At 43.0% G+C, this 14872-nt stretch overlaps 1 protein-coding gene across 11 annotated transcripts in view; it reads left to right on the top strand.

The window, feature by feature from the left end:
• The first annotated feature begins 1815 nt into the window (after window positions 1-1815).
• LDB3 (LIM domain binding 3) overlaps window positions 1816-14872 on the top strand; it is a 110491-nt gene continuing 97434 nt past the window's right edge. For 8 of the 11 annotated variants that reach the window (XM_074232553.1, XM_074232549.1, XM_074232548.1 and 5 more), the window contains exons 1-2: window positions 1816-1881; window positions 2024-2148. In XM_074232553.1, coding sequence (XP_074088654.1) covers window positions 2056-2148 — 93 coding nt within the window. In that variant the 5' untranslated portion in view covers window positions 1816-1881; window positions 2024-2055. The other 3 variants (XM_074232556.1, XM_074232557.1, XM_074232547.1) reach the window with 2 other exon arrangements.

The raw sequence follows: 14872 nt of genomic DNA, 5'->3' as shown, positions 1-14872 counted from the left end.
CCAACTTTTTTTTAACAAATGAGGAAACTGAGTCACTAAATAGTTCACATTTCCATAGCACCTTAAGTTTTGCATCTTGACATTAGAAGGTAAGCAGTAAAAACTATCATCACCCTCATTTTATGGGTGAGGAAAATGACTTGGTCAGATCTTATTTCACCTTGTGTCCCCTAGCACTTAAGACATGACCTCACACCTAGTTAAGTCCTTAATGAATTAAGTTAAATTAAATTGATTGTGACTAGCAGTGTAACTGTGGGAAAATCACTTCATCTAAGGCTTCATTTCTTCAACTATAAAATGAGGGCAGCTAGAAGGAAGACTCATCTTCCTGAGTTCAATTCTGTCCTGTCATGCATTAGCTGTGTGACTCTGGACAAACCACTTAACCTTGTTTGTCTCAGTTTCCCTATCTGTAAAATAAATGGGAGAAGGAAATGGCAAATCATTCCAATATCTTTGACAAGAAAAATCCAAATAGGGTCATGGAGAGTCAGATATAACTGAGCCACAAAATTACGCCAGTGTTCTTTACTTTATGGTATTCTCCTGAGCAATACATTTTATAAATCTAAATGTGTCATGGAAATATGAATTATTTAGTGGATCTAAATCTCAGTTTCCCATTCTGTAAAATGATTTGGTGGGATTAGATGATATCCAAAGTCCCAGTTTTTTAATCTTAGGATAGGCCTAATATCTCACAATGAGAGGCAACGCAGGCAACTAGATATCCAATCCCTGGACTCATTTCTCCAAGCCTCCTCACTGTCTTCCCCTCTGTGTGTTCCCAATAGAGGTCTCTTTGTATAACCTCAACCCATATCTTTCTCAATTAGCATGTAAGCTCCTTGTCTGCAATCTCTAATACTGGGGAGATTGAGGCTGGTGGATTGATTGAGCTCAGGAGTTCTGAGTTGCAGTGGGGCTAAAGACAAATAGATGTTCACTTTAAATTCAGCACTAATATGATGACACCCACACCCCTTCTCCTTGGGGGAGATCAGGCTGCCTCAGGAGTGGCTAACTGACTCAGCTAAGAAATGGAGCAGATCAAAACTTCTGTGCCTATCAATAGTAAGATTGGACCATAAGGAGTTACTGTACTTTTGACCTAAGTAGAATGAGGAGACCCAAGAACAAAGGGAAAAAAGAAAAAAGGAAGGAAGAAAATGAGAGAGAGAGAGAGAGAGAGAGAGAAGAAAGAAAAGAAAAGAAATCTAGAGAAAGGAAAGGAGAGGAAAAGAAAAGAATGTAAGATTCTTGAGGATAGGGGTCATCTTTTTTATATGTACATCGTCAGAGCCTAGCACAAGGCCTGACTCATAATAAGGGTTTAATAAATGGGTTTTCATTCATTTACTTATGCTTTCAGCACTTTTGAGCTGGAAGGAATCTTTAAGGTCACCGCACTGAACCCCCTCATTTTACAGATTAGGAGACCAAGGCCCAAAGAGTTTAAGTGACTTTCCCAAGGTCATATAGGCAGTAAGAGTAAAGAGCATTCAAAGATGGAGCATTTGGAAATGGAGTTTTGCTCTCAGTAAAGGAGTTGTGCATATCCCTGGAGACCCAGGAAGACTAAACTCACTCAGAAGGCAAAGGGAAGGCTTCCCCCTCTCCCCCCAAAAAAGAGATGGGGGTTGGGGGCAGGGATAAGAATGGCCATTTCCTTCTTCTTTATGTCCTTAGGGCTGGGGCTGGGGGAGCTGGGGCTGGGCTCCCTTCCCTAGGGGCTATATTAGCTGGGTGAGTCATGGAAGCACTTGTATGGAGAGTATTGGGTTACAACCCATTTATGGACTCAGCTGAGTGGAGATATCAGTGTCGACGTTAGTGCTGCCGTCTATTCTTAGGTGACTCTCCAGCTGGGCTGTGCAGGCAAGGCAGACCGGGTGGCTTCCCTGCTGGGGTGGGGAGGGCGGTTGGTATTTCTTTTCTTCCTCACATTGCATCCCAGACTGCTTTCTCCAACCTCCTTTTGTCTACCTCTCCTCTACCAACTTCTCTATTTGTCCTGCAGAGGCTAAGGGTGACCGGTGTACCAGTCTTGGGATGGCTTACAGCGTGACCCTCACAGGCCCAGGTCCCTGGGGCTTCCGTCTCCAGGGGGGCAAGGACTTCAACATGCCACTCACCATCTCTCGGGTGAGTGTCTCAGGGGATACACAGTCTGCTTGGCTTGAACTGAACATAGCTCTGGGACCCAGGGAAGGTACAACTAGATCTTTCCAGCCATAAGGGAGTAAGCTGTCCCTTCAGATGGGAGAGCTACCTACTCATGGTCAAGGGTTGAAGAGCTGGGTACCTTTTTCCCTGGGATGGGGAATGTTGGGGTTGACAAGCAATTGTCAAAGCAGCAGTTCATTGGTATGTTTTGGTGGGGAAAGTGGGTGGCTGAGGAAATGACCACCTTCTGGGGAGCTCAGAGGCTGAGGAGATGTCAACCCTTCTCTGACAATCCAATACTCTGGGTTGATTGCATCATTGACTCTCTCTTAGTTAGGGATTGGTGATTGTGACAGGGTTGAAGGGTGTGTGCCCAACTGCCAAATTGGATGGGTGATGGGTGGATGGAAGGATCACTGAAGATCTTGCTTAAGCCATGGTGAAACAAGAAGCCCTGGTTTTCAACTCCTCTTCATTGGTAAAGCACCTTTCCATTGAGTTTTCCTGAAGCCAATCCAGTGCTCTGACAATTGGGGAGAAACACCTAGATATGAGAGAAGGTGGCAGGTCTTACCAGAGGTAGATCTCCTGCAATCTTATCGAAGATTGGAGGCTCTCTGAGTGTTAGTACCCAATGTTTGGGACTTGAGGGCTCAGTTGTCTAGGCAAGCAGACCCAGAGGGGTCCTGGTCCCATGGCTGAAGCTGGGAAAAAGTCAGCTTGTACTATAGTGGGTTTTTTTCTTCCTAAGAGACTTTTTTCACAGCCAAGTCTTTATTTCTCAATCCCTGTGTTTTAGAGTGAAAGTGAAACATGATCAAGGGAATCAGGTGGCTTAATTGAAGTATGAAATATCTTTTCAGTTTTCCAGGTATTAAAGATGAGAGAGAGAGAGAGAGAGAGAGAGAGAGAGAGAGAGAGAATGAATATCATTTCTTTTATAAATATCCATAACCAATTAATGATTTAGAAGAATGGAAGGGAGAAGAGAGAAAAGGCAAGGAGAGAAAGACAGAGGAGAGGTATTGGAAGAGGAAGAGAGGAGAGACTGGGAAGAGAAGAGAAAAGGATGGAAAGGAAGAGAAGAAAAAAGGGAAGAGGAGGAGAAAAGAAAAGAGAGGAGGAAGAAGAAAGGGAGAGGAATACAAAGAGGGAAGGAAAAGAGAGTAAGAAAAAAGAAGATAGAGAGGAAAAGAAGCAAATGTGAATGAAGAGGGAGAAGAGAGGAGAAAAAGGGAGAAGAGAAAGGAAGGAAGAAGAGTGAGGAGGAGGGAAGAGAAAGAAGAAATGTGAAGAGGGGAAGAGGAGCAAAGAAGGAAAAGAAGAGAAGGGAGGGGAGGGGCAGAGAGGAAGAGATAGAAGAGATGTGAGGAAAGGGAAGAGAAGAAAGGAGAAAAGAAGGAAGAGGAAGAGACAGAAGAGAGGAAGAGAAGAAAAAAGAAGGGAAAGGAGAAGGGAGGAGAGAATAAGGGAGAAGAGAAGGAGAGAGGAGGAGGCAAGAGAGGAAGAGAAAGAAGAAATGTGAGGAGGGAGAAAAGAAGGGTAAAGAAGAAAGAGAAGGGAGGAGAGAAGAAGGGAGAGAAGTGAGGGGAGAGGATGGAGAAGAGAAGGGAAAAGAGGAGAGAGGAAAAGAGCAAAGGAAAGATGTTATTTGGAATAGGCTTTATGAGCACATGGCAGCTCTTGCAGATGATTGCCCAGCTTTGCCAGAAGCTCTGGAATCCAGGCTACCTTTGGACCTCCGTGCTGAGAGATGGACTGTGACAATGAGGGAATCAGGGCCTTGGAAGGAAGACAATCCCTTGTGGCTTAACCATAAAACCAAGAGACCAAAGCAGAGCTTCTGTGAGGGGTCAGTCATTCCCAGTGGCCAAGGGACAGCACTTTCTCATCTCATTCCTGCCTGGGTGGGAGGCCAAGGGGGCTTCTTCTGGACTCTCCCTTCCCAGTATCCTTTGCAAATGGTGATAATAGCCATCAACAACTGACATCCTTCCTCTGCCATCCAAACACTTGAGACAGTCCTTGAGAAGAGTGATGGGTTTTTTTTCCTAAAAAGAGCATCCCTTATCTTAATTCCTAGAGTCTCATGTGAGGGTCTGAAGTGGTGCTGCTTATTCCAGCATTTTTCCCTTTAGTCCTTGAGCCTTGGAGATTAACCCATTTCTTTCTGATTCATCATATTTGCCATCACCTTTTCTTTCCTCTTGATTCCTCTCATTTTTCTTTCTCTGCTATGGCCCCACCAGGGTATGGTTCTCTGACTATCACTCACTCACATTTTGTCCAAAAGGAAAGAAGTTCTGAGGAGTGTAGAGGATGTTAATTTTACACTCAGAAGGGACTTGTGAGACCATCTTCTAGTCTAGCTCCCTTATTTGACACCCAAGGAAATAGGCAAGATTAGTGATATGACTTGTTTAAGGTAATTTGTGAGAACTGGAATTCCAGCTGAGGTCCCAGGCTCCAGCTTGAGCCCCTGTTTACCACATTGTGTTATTAAGTCTGTGAGGGATTATCACAGAAGGGAGGGTTACACTTTTTCTGGCTGGCTCCACAAGGTTCAATTAGAAATAATGGATGAAAGATTTGAGGAGATCAATTTCAAATTTTTTTCAGATTTGGGGAGGGGAGAGACATCCTAACACTCAGATCTGTCCACAAGCTGAACAAACTACCCAAGGAGGGAATGAGTTTCTCCAACATTGTAGGACTGACAACTGATCAGGGATGACAACTGGTGAGGGATGTTCCAAAGGGGAGCCCAGAGCAAGTAGAGTTAGATTAGATGCTCTTTGGGCAGCTCAGAAATGAGGTTGGACCTTTCCCTCAATGCATATCTTATGCAACTAGTTATTTCCAGTTGCCATCTTCCTCTGCCCTATCTTCATTAGAAAGGGAAAGTCTTTTGGGTAGAAACTATGTTTTTGCCACCTCCTTTTGTATCTCTAGCAAGTACTTAATATTCACTTGCAATTCTTGATGGCTTTCAAGATCTCTGATGAATCAAAACCCCACAGTCCTATGTGACTGTGATTCTCAGAAGGCAGACAGGTTGATTTATGAAGGAGGACTCAGCTGCTTTAACACATGGTGACAGCCACCATATTCTAATAGATCACACTCCCTACCCCACCTCAGTCCTTGCTTCACCACTCTCACAGGATTGATTCTCTAGGGTGAAACTCAATCTGCTGAGCCACACCTGTTGATGGGGGAGTTGTTCTCTCTCAAAGGGAAGTCCAAACAGGAAGTCCAGAAGCTTTCTTGGCCCTGAAGATGGGGTCCTGGAGGAGAAAGGGAAGGAAGGAAGATGTTTTCGATTGAGAGTAAGAGGCAATACAGTGAGTTCTCAGAGCAGGATTCCTCAGAAGAGGTTTCAATGGGAATAAGACCTACAGACCAATTGGAAGCACATTTTCCCCTTATGTAATTGTTTTAAAGCAAAGACAAATGGAACTGCTTTTTGTCTTTTCGATGTTCTTTTTCTGAAAGGGAGATTATTGGATCACCATTGTAGACCTGATTAGAGTCCACTGTGTATTCCCTTTGCCCCCTTGATGTAGAAAAAGAGGATGGGAGGGTGTGAGTACCTGTCCAAGGTTACACAACCAGCAAGAGTCTGAGGCAGGATTGAAACTTGTATCTTCCCGATTCCAACCCTTTGCACTTTGTCTCCTAGTTGCTTGCTACAGAAAGGCATCTTGTTTGTTTGGGGTTTTTTTTTTAGGTTTTTGCAAGGCAAATGGGATTAAGTGGCTTGCCCAAGGCCACACAGCTAGGTAATTATTAAGTGTTTGAGACCAGATTTGAACCCAGGTACTCCTGACTCTAGGGCGGGTGCTTTATTCACTACACCACCTAGCTGCCCCTCCACTGCACCACCTAGCTGCCCCCCAGAAAGGCATCTTAAGGCAGAGAATAACCTGGTGTGAAGCCAAGGAGGCTGATGGACTTTGTGAAGAGGGGAAAGGAAAAAGATTGGATAGATTGGGCTGGGGCAAGTCAGAGAGATAGCAACAGGTCTGGGGACTTCTGGGAAGGGATGGGAGTAGGGAGAGAGCAGGAGCAGACCAATCTGAGACTAGCACACCAGAACTGGAGAAAGGGTCAGGGAGCAGGGTTTACAAAAAGGTTAAAATGACATATGAATGTACACTATTTATCAAAATAGTTTTTTTTAAACATGTCCCAATTACATTTTAGTTGGATTCAGTCAGCACTGGGTTGTCAGGGCCCAATGACATTTCTCATCTAGACCAACAATTTAAAGATGGGGAAACTGAGGTCAAGAGAAGGTTAATTTTCCCCAAGTCTAGTAGTAAGTGACAGAGCCAGGATTGGACCCAAGTCCTATGAGTCCAAATCCAATACAATGTCCACTGTACCCATCCTGGGTCCCAGAGGTCTTTCAGAACTGAGACAGATGGCTGACCTCTGGAAGGTGGCACACCCAGACCTAGCCAAGAATGAGAAATTCTCATCCAGTCTCTTGTAATATAACAGGCACCTCCGGGATTAGCTTGCTCAATCCCTGCCAATGGACATAAAGGGAGAAGTTAAATGCTCTCTGAGATTGAATTTTTCTTCTGCAATCCCAGGAAGAGATGCCAAAGGGCGTTCATTCTCCCTTACCTGCTTTATTACTGTAATAAAAATGCATCCCACTAAAACTTTAAGACTCTTTCCTAATAATACTGGGCAAAGGTTATTATCCCCATATTTTGTGAATAAGGAGACCAAGATTCAGAGAATGAAAGGAATTTCATTATATCCACATCAATAGAGTAAGGATTTGAACTTGGGATATTTAGAGTCCAGTTCAAATATTCTTTCAACTATGCCCATTGCCTTCCCAGCTTCCTCTGCCACTTCTCCCTAATGCTAACTTCTTCCCTATGTCTCTGCCTGTCAAGTGGGCACTGTAAATGGTGGGAGCTAGCTGCCCTGGGGCATTGACCTGAATTGGCAGAGTCAACAAATTGTATAAACCAAGTTAATAATGGGAAAGTTTGCTCAGGCCTGGGAAGTGCCAGCTCTCACATCCCATTCCTGGACTGGCAGCAGGTCCCCAGGAAATAAGCCCTCCATGGTGGGAAGCTGGAAGAAAAGATCCATGATCCAGGTAGTCCTTTAGGAATTGCTTGGGACAGGAGAAGTAACACCAAGCCAAGCCCTGAGACCCAGTTCAGAATTTCCTCTGGGATCTTCAGTTTTGGGGACCCATGCCAGAAAGGGGGGGAAAACCCTGTACCTTATCAGTCATAACTTTGAGTATTGTTTGAGACAGTACTGGCCTTTTGGACTCTTTTCCCAAGGTCAGGCAAAGCCTCTCCCCTAGAGAAGCCTAGAAGATAGATCACTGGACACTGAGTCAGGAAGACCATCTTATGATTTGTTATCTGTGTAACTTCTTTTTTTAAAATTTTATTTATTTAAAGCAATGGGGTTAAGTGGCTTGCCCAAGGCCACACAGCTAGGTCATTATTAAGTGCCTGAGGCCAGATTTGAACCCAGGTACTCCTGACTCCAGGGCCGGTGCTTTATCCACTGCATCACCTAGCCACCTCTAATAAATATTTGTTGAATTGAATTAATAATAATAGCATTTATATAACTTAAGGTTTTCTTCTCATTTGAGCTTTACAACCACCCTGGGAGACAGGTGCTATTCTTATTCCCTTTTTACAGATGAGTCTATTCTTTGGGGAAATTGTGAAGGACCTTAAGGTGTTAGATCAAGGTGAGTTATTATTGACAGATAGGTGACAGAGGATGGAGCTCTGGCCTGGTGTCGGGAAGATTCACCTTCATAAATTCAAATCTGGCCTCAGACACTTATTAGTTGTGTGACCCTGGGCAAGTCACTTTACCCTCTTTGCTTCCGTTTCTTCAGTTGTAAAATGAACCTGAGAAGAAATAGCAAACCTCTCCAACCCAGTATCTCTGCCCAGAAAAACCCAAATGGGGTTACAAAGTGTTGAACATGACTAAACAATAATAGCAACAAAGATCTGGTTGAGAAGCACTGCCCCTTAGTTTCCCCTAGCTGGTTTAGAACCATCATCCCAGGATCCTCTCTCTCTCTCTCTCTCTCTCTCTCTCTCTCTCTCTCTCTCTCTCTCTCTCTCCCTCCCTCTCGTCCCTAACCAAGTTTCTTAATGGGTGCTTGCCCTGGGAAGCTAGCCTTACCTCTGGCATAACCAGCCCAGACTGGGAAGTCCATGGTGACACCCCAGAGGGTCCTAGCAAAGGACAGGAGGAGCCATGAGATAGAATCCCTAACTCCTCTTACCTGCTCCCTTCCCCTGAGCAATCCTAGGAAAACTCGGTGATTGATTTTTCTATGATGTTGATTTTTCTAGTTTAATTAAATAAACATTTATTAGAACCTACTATGTATAAGCTGCTGAGGGATACAAAAATAGTTTTGATTCCTTTTTAGTTTGGATTTTTTGGAGCAGATCTGTGATTTCATTGACATGGGAGACTCTCAGTGAGGAAACTCCTAGCAGTGAACGAATACCAAGAATGGCAAATCAAATGAGTTGGATAGGTTCTCACAAATCAGTATACTCCAGAAATTGGGTCTAAACCCAGCTCTTTCTGATTCAGATGTGAGATTTCTAATTATTTTGTGATACTTCCTTTCATAAAAGTAAATATGCAACTTAAAAATAAGGCAGTTAGGATAGAGCTCTAGACTTGGAGTCAGGAAGACCTGAGTTTAAATCCAGTCTTAGTTGTAGGATCTGGGCATGTCACATAACCCATTTGCCTCAGTTTTCTCATCTGTAAAAAAGGAATAAGAAGAGTACCTGCCTTCCAGATCCTTTGTTTTAAGGATCAAATGGACAACTTTTGTAAAACATTGTATAAACTTCGAACAGCTAAAGCCACGCTAGCTATAAATATTTGTTCAATTCAACAAACATTTATTGAGCTTGTTTGTGTTCAGTGTACCATGCAAAACTTTGCAAAGCTATTAAGTTCAAGCACTATACAATCCTTGTGTTCATAGTTAAAACAGGGACCATGCTCTCAAGGCTGGTTGGAGGTGGATAAGTAAATAAGATCAGCATTAATTATAATTTGATAAAGTGCAGAGGAAAGAACAAATCAATCTGAAAAAGTAAAAGAAACCATTTCTAGCTAGGGAAAGAAGAGAAGGTTCCTGGTGGGCTAATATGTGAATTGATCTTTGAAGGAAGAGAAAAATTTCAATAGTTGGGAAAGGGAAGGTGTTCCAGGCAGTTAGCAAAGACATGGAGATCCCTAGAAGACCATAGCTCATTTTAGATGGATAATAGAATCCATTAAATGGAACCATGTGAGGTAGAGTTGGAAAGGAAAGTTCTATTCATTTGGATCAAGGAGAGCCTTGAGTGACAAACAAAGGTGGTCATCTCCTATGTGATGCACTTGGAAGCCACAGACCAAGAGAAATAGCCTCAAAGATAAGGATCCTGGCCAGCTCCTCCAATGTTCCTCAATGTAAACTCTACTCCTTCACCAAATTTCTTCATCCCTTGTAATGGAACCTTTATAAAATTTTTGTAAATTTTTAAAAATTATATAAATATTTTATTTGTTTTCCAATTATATATAATAGTAGTTTCTACCTTTAATTTTTTGGTAAGGTTTTGAATTTTACACTTTTTTCCCCTCCACCTCCCTCCCCCCAAGGCAATCTGATAATCTTTACATTGGTTCCATGCTCTGCATTGATCAAAATTGAGTACGTTGAGAGAGGAAAAATATATCCTTGAGGAAAAAGTAAAATATTAGAGAGAGCAAAATTATGTAGTACATAAGACAACTTTAAAAAAAATTGAAGGTAATAGTCTTTAATCTTTGTTTAAACACCACAGTTGAACCCTTCTTTTTAACAAAGAATCAAAGTCAAGCAAAAACAATCATCTGCCAGTGAGAACAATATTCTGCTCCTTAATTCTCCTCTTTCTGCCAGTCACTCAACCTCTCTTGACCTCAGTTAATCCAATCAAATCAGATAATTGGTGTAAAGTACCTAGCAAAACTGAAAGTCCTACTAGTTAAGATGGTGGGAACAATTCCCCATCTCTAGGACCAGGTTGGGTTATTAGTTAATTGGATTTCAATTCAATTCAATAAATGCCTACTATATTAGGCACTGCTCTAAGTAAGGGCTGAGGATATAAACAGAGGTGACTTTCTTTTAATACTCTTTTTGCTTCCATGACTATAGTCAGAGTGAATGTCATCCTCCTGGTTCTGCTCACTTCACCCTGCATCTGTTCCTATGCTCTTCCCATGTTTCTCTGAAATCCTTATTTTTTTTTTATTGTAGAATAATATTCTATCACACCCCTATTCCCCAGTTTCTGGATCCCTATTCTATGCCCAGTTATTGTTACTAAAAAAAAAAAAGTACTATTGGGAACAATCTGATTTTTCATGGGATGTTTCTTTCTAACTTTGTCCTCCTTTGGGGTTTGGGGAGGTGGGTCTGGATCCAATTTTTGGAGTTAGGTCCAAACTGTGAGAGGCCAAGGGGTGTGGATATTTGGGTCTATTTTCTTGCATCATTCCAATTTATTTTCTAGAACAATCTGTCCCTTACTGTCTTGTTCACAGCTGTCATTATTCTTTTTGTTCATAAGTATCCAGGCCTCCCCATTACAAAAGGGCTTTGGAGAGAAGGAACCTCCTCTCCCAGCTGCAACCCCCTCTTTCTCCACCCACTTGCTCCCAGGCTCCCAGAACAACATCCATGCTAGGCCCCCACATGGTAACCTAATCACCAAAGTAGCCCTGCCTGGGGCTCCCTCAGCACATTCCTGGCACGTCTGAGCAGCCAGAGATAGCCAATGACCTCACACAGGGTCTCAGCAGGAACAGATCATGTTAGCCCCATGTTCCCACTGTGGGGTCGAGAAGTAGAGATGGGAGGTTAGGACCTGAGCTAGGCAGAGGGAAGAATGTCTTGGCTTAGTGCCTGAATTAATGATTTGGTACAGGACTGTCTTTCTGGGGTCCTGTACAGAGACTGAGTGATGATTGGGGTGACCTCCCAAGCTTCCAAGCAGAGCTTTGCCAAGGTGTCAGAGATGAAGGTGAGCCTGGACAGCTGGGAGCCTTTGCTTCTTCTCTGGCCTTTTAGAGTCTCATTTTGGTCTCTGGGATGGAAAGGGTGGGCCAGATTTTTTGGGGTGAGGTTCCAGAGGGTTCCCTGAGGGAATCTGGCTTTCCTTCTTTACCCAGGAGACACTTGTAGCCTCAAGAGCTCTATTGAAATTACTCCATTTCTCAGGGCACTTGGGGCTGGAACTAAATTTATTCTTCCAACTAATGTCCAGATCCAGCAACCACCAGGGCAATGGACTCAGGAGAGAGCAGAGTTGAGGCATTACCAAGGCTAAAGCAGGTTCCTTCACTAAAATTCAGTCTGAAGCAGGAGGCGGATTCCAATGAAACAGGGAGAGAAAAGGAGACCAAAGAGCCACAAGTAGTGTGCTGGGTAGGGTCACCAAACCATGGAATGTATAAATCAGAGTAGAACCTTAGGAGTGGCAATGAGATTGAATAAACCCATTGGTTCAACCAAATAGGATGAAATTTAGTGGGAATAAATTTAAAGCATATTCAGGTTAAAAACAATTCTTAAGGAGCAGCTGGCATAGTGAATAGAGCACCAGCCTTGGAGTCAGTAGATCCTGAGTTTAAATCCGGCCTCAGACACTTACTAATTACCTAACTGTGTGGCCTTGGGCAAGTCACTTTACCCCATTTCCTTTCCAAAACAAACAAAAAAAATTCTTTGTTTTTTTATTTTACATTTTGCAAGGCCATGGGGTTAAGTGGCTTGCCCAAGGCTACACAGCTAGGTAATTATTAAGTGTCTGAAGTCAGATTTGAACTCAGAAACTCCTGACTCCAGGGCCGGTGCTCTATCCACTGTGCCACCTAGCTGCCCCCCCCAAGAAAAACCCAATTCTTAAGGTCAAAATGGGAGAGACCTGACTAGTCAGCATACTTTTCTAAAAAGATTTTATGGTTGGGCAGTAGAGGGAACAGCTTGGGGACTAAAACTTCAACAGAAGTCAACAATATGGTATGACAACCAGAGTAGCTTGTCTGATGAAAAGAATTGTACAGCAGGGTTGCTTGGTATTCTGCCCTGGTCAGACCCCATTTGAGTATCTAAAAGGTCCTAATGAGTCACTGCCATTTTGGAAAGGCATCACTCACTTGGAGCACCACCAAAAGAAAGGAAAGAGAAGGGCAATGGGTTTCATGCTCTAGGAAAATTGGATGGAGTAACTAGGGGTGTTTAGCCCAGAGAAGGAAAGACACAATGGGGCTGGGGGAGGTGGGGTGCTGGACTATGATTATAGTCTTCAATGAGGTGGTGTGATGTAAAGGAAAGAGAACAGTCAAAGGGACAAAAAAAGGTTTTATATACATATTACTGTGCTTAACAGAAGCTGAGGGAGAGAGAATAGGAGTTTCTTAGTAGCAGTAGCAGCAGCAGCTACTACCATCAGGGAATAAGTAGTATAAAGAAAGGTATAGGAACATGAGAGTTTATTTGGGGTTCATGTTTCCCCAAAGCAGGTTAGCTTCCCAAAGGGACACAGACCTTTCTACTGTAACTTACTTCTTGTAAGAACATAAACATAAACACTCCAGCTCCCCGGGCCTCAGTTTCCCCATCTGTAAAATGACTGTTGGCCTCTGAGGTCTCTTCTAGCTCCAAAGCTATGATTGAGCCCACTATGAGTTGAGAAGAATTTATTAAGGATTTGTTAGTGAGCATGTCAAGACACGAAGTATTATTCTTGGTGCTATTCTATGAAGGAAGGAGAAGACATTTTCAGCTTGATCCTGAGAGAGAGCAGAACTGGAAGCAATGTGTAGAAGTTACAAAAATAAAAAATAAAACAAAACGACAAATTTAGGCTTGAGATCAGGAAAAGCTTCCTCACACTCAGAGAAACCCAAATGGAGCATGGGGATGGGGCCACCTCCTTGAGAGGAAAGGAGTTCTCCGTCTTCTTCTCAAGCCAAAGTTGGTCTGCTGTGGTGGAGTGGAGATTCTCCTTTAAGATAGGGTAGACTGGATGACCTTGGAGCTTTCTTCCACCTTAGAGATCCCACAATTCTGCCCTACAATTTCAGGTAGCTCTCAATTTGCCAGATTGGCTTCATCCTGGACTCTGACTCAACTGGGGCTTCAATGTAAATGAAATCTCTTATTTCTAACACTTTTTCATTCTTCTCAACAACCTGATGAAGGAGATGAAACATTATTAGCCCTATTTTAGAGATGAGAAAATTGAGGCTCATTAATTTTCCCAGGGTTAGTTGTTTCAATTGTGTCTGATTTTTTGAGATCCCATTTGGGGTCTTGGCACAAATGCCGGAGTGGTTTGCCATTTCCTTCTCCATCTCATTTTATAGATGAGGTAAGCAGGGTGAAGTGACTTACCCAGGGTCACACAACTGGTAGTTGTCCAAGGCTAGGTTTGAACTCAGGAAGATGAGTTTGAAATGTTCCTGATCCCAAAGCCAGTGTCCAATGCAAAGACAGATTCTGGGTCATTCCATACTCAAAGTTAGCCGTTCTTTCCGCTTCTGCAGGTTGCCTCCCTGAGTCCAGATGGCAAATAAGGAACGGATGACAAACCCTTCGTGATTCAGTACAGTAACAACAACAGCAATAATAATAGCCAGCATTTCTAGAGGCCTTTAAGGTTTTCAGAACACTTTGTGTACTCTTTGTTAGTCAGTCAATAAACATTTATGCCATGCTTACCGTGCCCAGGGGCTATGCTACTTACACAGAGGCCTATGGGTGGCATTACAATGCACAGGGCAGTGAGCCTGGAGTCAGGAAGATCTGAGTTCAAATTCAGCCTCAGACACTCCCTAGTTTGATGACCCTGGACAAGTCATTTCACCTCTGCTGCTTTTGTTTCCTTATCTCTAAAATGGGGATAAAAAAAAAAGAATACTTTCCTCCCAGGATTCTGGTGAAGATCAAATGAGATAATAATTGTGAAGTCATTTGCTCAGAGTCTCTTACATAGTAGGTTGGTTGTTGTTTAGTTATTTCAGTCATGTTTGACTCTTCATGACCCCATTTGGGGTTTTCTTGGCAAAGATACTGGAGGGTTTGCCATTTCCCTTCTCTAGCTCATTTTGCAGATAAGGAATTGAGGCACACAGGGTCAAATGACTAGGCCAGAGTCACAAGGCTAGTGAGTGTCTGAGACTGATGAGTCTTACAGATTCCAAACCCAATACTCCATTCAAAGACAGATAAAATATAATCCTTGATCCCAAGGAGCTCCCAGTCTAATAGGGGAGATGTGGATCTCATCATCTTTGAGAATTACTATAACCAAAAATCTATTTCTCTCCAATCACCCAATGACTGGTCACTGATGAGCTTCTAAAACATTGTTAGACTGACCCTGGACAACAGACTTGGGGCCTATCACCAGATTGGTCTTCTAGATCTTCCCAAAAATCTGTGAGAGCCCCAGGAGACATCGCCACACCAGAAAGCTACATGTGGTGGGAGACAAGGGAAAAGATCCAAGATCTGGAGTCAGAAGGCCTAGGTTCTAATCCTGCGACAAATAACCTAACTTCTTTAGATCTTAACTTTTACCTCTAAAGTAGAGAGACTGGACTAGTCAGATGCTAAATTCCCTTC

The sequence above is a fragment of the Macrotis lagotis genome, chromosome 4, assembly GCF_037893015.1.
Source record: "Macrotis lagotis isolate mMagLag1 chromosome 4, bilby.v1.9.chrom.fasta, whole genome shotgun sequence".
Classification (NCBI taxonomy): domain Eukaryota; kingdom Metazoa; phylum Chordata; class Mammalia; order Peramelemorphia; family Peramelidae; genus Macrotis; species Macrotis lagotis.
This window is presented reverse-complemented; position numbering and strand designations above follow the sequence as displayed.